Source organism: Myotis davidii, unplaced genomic scaffold (genome assembly GCF_000327345.1).
Source record: "Myotis davidii unplaced genomic scaffold, ASM32734v1 scaffold135, whole genome shotgun sequence".
Classification (NCBI taxonomy): Eukaryota; Metazoa; Chordata; class Mammalia; order Chiroptera; family Vespertilionidae; genus Myotis; species Myotis davidii.
In genome coordinates this window covers 6,833,484-6,842,627 of record NW_006289813.1, presented here as the reverse complement: position 1 = coordinate 6,842,627, position 9,144 = coordinate 6,833,484, and the positions used below count along the sequence as shown (strand labels likewise).

General features: G+C 35.7%; 1 protein-coding gene across 1 annotated transcript in view; it reads right to left on the bottom strand.

Annotated features, from left to right (window-relative positions):
• The window catches only part of PDE4D (phosphodiesterase 4D), a 1,003,569-nt gene that overhangs the window by 854,543 nt on the left and 139,882 nt on the right, over window positions 1-9,144 (bottom strand). The window contains exon 2 of the mRNA XM_006762435.2: window positions 4,671-4,900. Coding sequence (XP_006762498.1) covers window positions 4,671-4,900 — 230 coding nt within the window. The remainder of the gene's footprint in view (window positions 1-4,670; window positions 4,901-9,144) is intronic.

Here is a 9,144-nt window from a genome sequence, read left to right as displayed (position 1 = left end):
CCTGACCTTTCACTCTGACATTTTTCCTTTTGCACACACACACACAACACACACACACACACACACAGACACACACACTGAGGGTGACTGAGATTACCACCATATTAAAAGTAAATGAAGTAAAAATGCAAGTCATGTTCTGAGAGAAAATATTCTTTTACAATGCATATATCTAACAAAGAGAATATATAAACACCCCCGGAAATCAATAAGTAAAAGAAAAACTGGACAAATATTTAAATGATATAGCACAAAAGAAGATAGGCAAATGTTTAATAAGCATATTAGAAGATGAACAATATCACTACCCATCAGGATAATATAACTTAAAACCATAGTAAGATATCACCATACATTCACCAGAATAGCTAAAATGAAAAAGACTGAGAATGCCCAGTGTTGGTGAGGGTACAGAACAACTATAACTCTGACACAAATTGTTGGGCAGTAATAAAAATATTTTTGTACCTCTGAATCAGAAATTACACTTCTAAGAATATAACCAAGATGAATGAGTGCATATGTCCAAAAAAGACATGTATAGCAATGTGTACAGTGACTTTATTCATAATAGCCCCAAACTAGAAACAACCCAAATACCCATCAATATGAGAGCATGGATAAATAACTTATGATATATTCATATAATGGAATACTATCCTATAATAAAAAAGAACAAGCAACTGATACATAGCCCAACATGAATAAATATCTAAAACATTTGGAATAATAGAAGCCAGACAAAAGGAGCACATATTTATATGATCCCATTTCTATAATGTTTAAAAGGAGGCAAAACTAATCTTTAGTGATAGAAGTTAGGAGATTGGGTGGCAATTAATTACATGAGTGTATAAATGTGTAAAAATTGATCTAGATGTATACTTAAAATTTACAGATTTTACTGCTTGCAAATTATACCTTCATAAAAGTTTTTTTAAAAATGTAAATGTATAGAAAACTACTTAGGAGACAAATATAGAAAGCTCTGACATTCCAAATTGCTTCACTGCCAAGTTCACAACATTTAATGCCATTAATGGATGTCCCTCTTACTTCAGTGAGAGTCAATAAATGGCCATGAAGCCTGAGTGATCTTACTCTACCTGGAACCCTAACTCTTACAGTTCTCAGCACCCCAACTCTTACAGTTCTGCTTTGTGATCATTGAACGTTTCTAAATGTTGTCAAATCACAACACACACAACTTAAGGCCTTAGTCATATTCAGAGACAATTGTGGAATAGTGTACATCTGAACACATTCATATTGCTTGGGAAAAACCTTAAGTATAATTATGGAAGTGCTGATTTTAAAAAGCCCTCTTGAATTCAGTCTTTTGACCCAAGCATTTCATAAGGAAGCTAATAATTGCCTTTCATAACACTCATCGTTGCAGGCCAAAGTTCCCTGCAGAAACCAATTACAATCGGGGCCACACTGAGGTTCCCTGAAGGGATGGTGCAAGTCTCTAAACCACCATGTGACACTTGAAAGAGCTAGTGTCTGATGTACTGATGCGCCAGAAGAAAGAGCAAAAAGTTACGATGTTAATAAAGTAAGAAAAAATAAATCCAAAGCCCATGAAAAGCCTCCTTTCTTATTAAAGGTCTACAATTGCCAATGTCTCTGTGTAGGTTGACAATGGGACCTGGGGGCACGCTAACCTTTAATAATGTGGATCTGGGCTGTAGACAACTCTCGCTAAATGTCCCAATAGTTATTTCTGATAGCTTTGAAGGAATTCGAGGTTCTTAGTTAAGGGAAATGGCTGCAGAACATAACCCCTACTTTTACCTTCTACCTCCCTTTTAAAGTTTAGGAATTCCAGAAAATTATACTCCTAAACTTTCTATTTCTCAAATACTCAATGTACAAATAATTTTTTTTTTACTTTCTAAGATAACAGCAATCCTATTAGTACATTCTGAGTCTTCGTTTTTGTTGATTGGCCACCCTCACCCATAGTTTCTCCTGGCTGCCTAGAAAAGTATTCTTGTTTCATCTCTCTAGAACACAAATTCTCTCCTCCAAAGTATTGAATAAATTAGCAAATGATAAACACAATTTTGCTAACACTTGATTCTTAGATTTTTAGAAATGTTTTTATTCATTTTTAGAGAGAGAGGAAGGGAGGGGAATAGAGACAATGTTGAGAGAGAACCATTGATGGGCTGTCTCCTGTACATCCCCCACTGGGGATGTTGGAATGAGCTCACAACCCAGGTATGTGCCCTGACTGGGAATCAAACCCGTGACCTTTTGGTTCTTGGGTTGACACTCAACCACTGAACAATCCCGGCCAGGCAATTATTAGGTTCTTGAGGGAAACAAAGTTGGAACTAACAAAAGTACTATCATACAGACAATTCTGAAGCTCTAAGTTCCTTGGCACTTGGAGATGATTTATTTGTTTTCAACAACACATTTAAGTTTAATTAAATAAGCTTAGCTTTTACTTGATATTTTTAATTATACACATTGCCCAGTTACATAGAGATATAGTGAATATACTACATCATTTTCTTTTAAGGGCATGTGAGAAATCATATTTAGCTACCACATTTTTTAAGATACCAAAATTAATTGAATTCATCACAGGATTAAATTAGCTTTTTATTTATTTTAGTTATAACTTCTTCTTCAAATGTAGAGAAAAGAAGGTAATGATTCTAAGATAAACCTGCTGTGCAGAAAAGTTAACATCAGGCCTGAGGCTGTTATCTTTTTAAAAGCCTGTTTAAAAGGTTGACCCTTATATGGCATCTATTTTTATTTTTTGTATTTTTTATTGTTTTTCACTGTGTTATGAAGTCTACCCTCTTAGGAAATCCTTCAGTGAAAAACATAGTAATGTTAACTATAGGCCAGTGTTGTATAGCAGATCTCTAGAGCTTATTCATCCTGCAGAGTTGTAACTACATGCCCACTGAATAGCAATTCCCCATCCCCCCTACCCCCAACCCCTAGCAACCACCATTCTACTCTCTGTTTCTATGTTTGACTATTTTAGGTAACTCATGTAAGCACTGATTCTGCAATAGGCTTCCCAGGTAGAATGTCTCCCTGGTGAACACATTTCACATGTGTTGTCACAACTGATTACTAGTGCATCCTTCCTGACTCCACTGGAAGAGGGGGCTCTAGGAAGCTGGGGTCTGGTTTCTTCCAGATTTTGCCCCATGTGCCTTTCTCTTTCTGGATTTCACCTTGTATGTAGTCTTTTGCTGTAGTAAATCCTAGCAATAAATACAACTAGTTGCTGGATCCTGAGAGCTCTCTTAGCAAACCACGGAGCCTCAGAATGGTCCTGACTACTCCTGATACATCTGGTATCTCTGAATCCTGCCCTCCACACAGATGAATGGTGGTGGTGTTGATCTCAGAGAGGGGAAAACAGTTTTTTTAGACTATTTTTCAAAGAACATTCAGGTCAAGCTTCCATAGAAAATCCCCACTGCTTTAGCATATTGGATCAATAGGTAGACACTCTTCTTTGTATGCATGGTTCATCCAAAAAACAAACAAACAAACAAACAAAACCCAAAAAAAACCCCAAACCTAAACCTAAACATTTATTTCCTCTTTCAATTGCTTCAGAGTAAGAATTTGCTGTCTTTTTTATTTATAATTTCCTTATACCTTTTAATAACATAGGTCCTTTGAACTGGTCTGTAACAATTCAAACAGCTAAATTCTGTATCTTAAAAGACAGTTACTGGCCAAATTTCTTCTGCTCACAACTTTTCTAACAACTTTTGGAAAAATCCAAAAGGTACCTTCTCTAGACATGCCTTGAACTTGGCAGAGAATGAATTTACAACATGTAAATTATTTTGTTTTTATAGGCTTAGCAAATGTTCAAGAGTCTGTCCAAGTATGGTCTACTGGCTTCCTCTTCTTTCTTTTCTATTTAAGCTTCTTAAAAATGCAAATGTTCTTTGGCCAAAAGAACAAATAATGTATGTGCCCACTATCCTCAGTTTCTTTCACAGTTGTTCACCTGGTGACATTGCTATTAAAGAGTAAAATCTCATTGGTAAACAGAAGAATAAAAACACAAAAATTCTGCAAAGTAGGAAATACAAATGGTGACATAACTGTGTATGATTCTTCTATATATACTCATGCCAAATACGACCGCTGCATGCTGGAAACTGAAATAGTATTCTGGTAAGCAATACCTCAAAATGTCAAAGGCCAAATTACTAGGTTCATTAATATAATTGCATATTTATTTCCTTTGATTCTAAATACAGTACAACCAATTCTTGATTCTAAATTTGCTTTGTATCAGTGAACGTTGCTTACTGATTCCAGATATTGTACGCTTTTGTGATAATTCGTCCGTGAGTTCTACTTGTTAAGAATTTTCTATTAAATTATATATGATCAATATTAATTTTGTAAGCCCAAGTTCTCTTTTCCAGATGCTTGTTATCCTTCACCAATATCTTTCTTCTCCTCATAAAACATTTTAACTAAAACATCTATTCCCGCAGATGTAGTGACTTTACCTGAGAGAAATCACCCTTCTTTCCTTTGGCTCTAGAAAGCCCATATTTTCTTCCCACACAAGTCAAGCAATGAGCCACAAAGTCTCAAAAGGCCACAAAAAGCAATCGCCATCCAAAATATAAAATGGGGAGATGTCGCCCACGGGCACTCACCCAGTAGAGTCTGCAGAAGTGATAGCGATCAGAGGCAGGATCTTCAGGGGGAGGCTGGTGGGTCTTTGCAGGTTCTCTGCTTCACTTTTCAAGTCCGCTTGTTCCAACTGTCTGAAGGCAAGAGGGGGAAGCTGAACGTTGCGGCACGAGAGTCTCCGTACAAGATAGGGTTCCATGCCTCGCAGAGGGTCTTCCTCTTCATTACAGGAATGCAGCGTTTCCTCAGAGGCCTAAGGCAAAAGTCCAAGAAAGTATATGTAACCAACCAAAGTCCTGTCAGTTATCATTACGTGATGGCTTTATACTTTTGGAGAAAGAAATGAAAGGAAACGTATACATTTAAAAATGTTATAAAAGGGGGGGGGGGCAATGACATTAACAGAACAATATTTGGTGAAAAGGTTAGAATGAATAACTGAAATCTAGATTTATTTTTAAAATAGTAAATTTGTTCACCAGTATATTAGGGTTGCTCAGTTGTTGCAGTTAACTGACCTCTTTAATAATATTAGATTATATAAGTTTTGTGCATAAATTCTATAAAATAAAGACTAAATAAAAATATTCTCTACCTTCCATGAAATCAATTGCCAAAAAAATCACTTTAATATATATATTTTGACATAACATACATGCCCATGAAGAGAGAGGAAGAAAATGAGTCCTATTTTTTTTCTTCATACTTAGGTCCATATTTGTAACACATATTTTCATATGTCTCATTTACTTGAATATTCTTTGCAAATGTTTACAATAAGATTTTGTGAGGAGAATTTTTTAAAAGGACATGAAAAGACTATCTGAAGACCCAGTAGAACATTATTTAAATCACAGCTAAATTTTTCAAATTTGATCCATGTTAACCACATGCCAAGGCAAATAAAGTTTAGAATAAAGTAGAAATTTTGATAATTTGATTCTAGTTGAAAAACATTTACTGCTACATGAGCAATAATTATTTCCAAGTGATTGGAAAGTCTACTCTAGTAACATTTATTACATCCATGTACTCAGAATGATTGAGTCACCAAATGTTATCAGATAACATGCTGGCTTTTAGAATCCTTGCATTAACACTTTGCTAGTTGTGTGCTTAGATTGTTCTTAATCTCTCCAAGTTTTCTGTTTCTTTATTATAAAAATGGGAATGATATTTACCCACAAGAATGAAATGAGATCATGCATGTAATGTGCATAGCTCATTACCTGCATGCAATATGATAAGCAATCATAAATGGCAATTACTTTCCTTTTTAGTTTTACAGGTGAAGATACTAGCCCAGGGAGGCAAAGTACTTTTCCCAAAGTGTAGTGATTTTGTAGAGTTCAGATCTAGGTTAGAATCCTTGCTGCATTGCTTTTTATATTATTACCTTTTGGCAAGTAACTTAGGCTCACTGAGGTTGGTACCACATCTGAACACTAAGGATAATAATATATACTTCTCAGGTTCATTGTCTGGAGCAGAAATATAAAGTATTTGAAGCACCAAAATTTGGCACAATTTTCACTCAAGAAAATAATAACTATTGTTTTATTATTATTATTATTATTATTATTCAGGCTAATTCCCTTTATCATTTTGTAGCACTATGCTGTCTTGGCTAGTTCATTTATCCATACTGATTTTAAAAAAGAAGTTTTTTTCTGATTTATATACTGAAAAATGTGAAAGGATATGCAATGGTGGACTCTTTCTAGTCTTGGATTTATTGTATAATTTTATGGATAAATAGGATAAAAGGAGGGCACCCAGAAGATAAAGAATAGGTCAAAACTAAAAATAAGTTCATTTATTTCAAATCCTAAACATAAAAACCTAGATTCTGAGAACCTGTGTTTTGAGGAATCTACTTGCTTTGTAAACAATATTAATAATGACAAGAATAATGGCTTAAAAAGTGAGGAAATCCTCCCATTGTGACAATAGGGATGGACCTTGATGGCATTGTGCTGAGTGAAACAGAGGAAAACAAATTCTGTGTGATCTCACGTAAATCTATATATATAAAAGCCTAGTATGCAAAGTGTCCCCTCAGGTGTTCAACCAACTGGGAGCTCAATCACTCGGTATGACATGCACAGACCACCAGGGGGTGGCATGGAATGAAGGAAGGCCCCAGCAGCCGGGGAAGGGAGGCCCCAACTGGCAGCCAGCAGTTGCTAGGGACCCTACCCATGCACAAATTTCATGCACTGGGCCTCTAATATAAAATAAAGACACACACACAAAAAAAGAGATTAGATTTGTGGTTACCAGAAGTGGGGATGGCAGGAGAAGAAATTGGGTGAAGATGGTCAAAAGTTACAAACTTCTAATTATAAGATAAATAAGCAGTAGAAGGATATAATATACAACATGGTAACTATAATTAACATTGATGTATGGCAGTGGTTCTCAACCTTCTTAATGCCTCGACCCTTTCATACAGTTCCTCATGTGGTGACCCCCAACCATAAAATTATTTTCGTTGCTACTTCATAACTGTAATTTTGCTACTGTTATGAATCTTACTGTAATTATATAAGTGTTTTCCAATGGTCTTAGGCGACCCCTGTGAAAGGGTCATTCGACCCCCAAAGTGGTTGCGACCCACAGGTTGAGAACCACTGATGTATGGTGTATATATAAAGGTTGTTAAGAAAGTAAATCCTAACTGTTCTTATCACAAGGGAAGAGTATTTTTTTCTGTTTCTGTATTTCCTTTTATTTCTCTGAATGGAAAAAAAATTTTAATTTAAATATTTGTAAGTCAAATCATTACACTGATATACCTTAAACATACATGGCTGTATGTCAATTATACCTCAATAAAACTGGAACAAAGTTTAAATAAGAATAACAGTTACAATAATTGAATCCTTATTAAATGGTACTGTGCTTTACATATTCCATCTCATTTAAGGTCCATCTTATTTAAATGAAATCCTCTGAGTTAGGTCCTATTACTTTTCCAATTTTACATGTAAAGAAATGGACCTATCTATAATCTATAACAATAAAATCATAATATGCTAATTAGACCAGACGACCTTCCGGACGAAGCCAGGGCTGCAAGGGCCAAGCCCCTTGCATGAATTTCATGCACCGGGCCTCTAGTAAAATAGAATAGCATGTCTTGGTCACACAACCACATGGTTAGTAAGGTGACCAAAACTTCCAGGTTGCCTGGGACTTTCCGACCTTTGCACTGGAAGTCCCATGTCTGGGAAAGCAACCCAGTCCTGAACAAAATAGGATGGTTGATCAGCAATAAGTTGAGATCTCAAATCAAAACTGAGCTTGAGCTAAAGCTGGAGCTAAAAACCATCATGTTATACTACCTCTAACAAGGATGGCCCCTGGCAGGGTACAGATAACTAATCAATCATAACTTAATAAGCCTCACATCTTCATTTTAAAAGATAGGAGAACTGAGATCAGGACAGTGCTACATCAACATTGGAAATTAATTATAATCCTTATTGATTGAATCAGGAGCTAAATATTCGAGGCCCAACTCTACTACTAACTACTTAGGTGGTGTTAAAAAGTCATTTAACCTTTCTGGGTTTTAATTTCCTGAGACATAAAATCAAGAGGTTGTACAAAAATAAACCTTAAAACCAGTTCCACTCATGAAATACTCTGAGTTTTTACAATAGCCAATGGCAAAATTAATGTTTAGTGACCTGGAAAATACAGACAATAAAGAGGAAATGTACATATGTGGCATTCTTAACTTTTAGATTAAGAAAGTGAGCCCCTATGTGTGAAGCTCTGTGTATTCAGCCAAGGACAGAACTGCAAACTGAACTCATGCTCTTGGATTGCTATCAGGTCATAAGTGACTTCGCATATTTCTCCAGAGAAGTTAATGACTTAAGGAGTAGATGCCCTTTTTCAGGATAAAAATGAAAAAGAACAAAGGTTGAGTCTAGCAGAGCTGAGCACTGAATGTAGATGACCAAACTTAACATCTATAATAATAAAAGTGTAATATACTAATTAGACTGGGTATCCTTCCAGATGAAGCCGGGGCTGCGAGGGAAACCCAGGTCCCAGGTACCACAGCGAAGCCCGTGCCAGTAGCCGGGGGAAGGAAGGCCTACTCTTGCACAAATTTCATGCATTGGACCTCTAGTTTTTCTATAAGTAGTTAGGTGCTCACTCTGGCGATAGCATTGCAACTGCAGAAATCCTTTATATAACCTAGGTCACCTAATAAAAGACAACGTTTTGACATTCTCTTTTAGATAAACTACTCAAGAAGTAACTTTTTTGCTAGAAAACCTCTATTGAAAACAAAGTGTAGTATTTTTTATCTAGATTATAAAAATGATGAAGCAGTACATGTCTGTATTCTAACATTTCCATTAAAAAAAACAGCATAACAAGTGGCTTTTAAAAAATTCCAGATCAATATGTACCAATTATATTTCAAAAATGAATAGAACAATTTTAGCAGGTACCAGGCAGAATGTAATAGCCTTA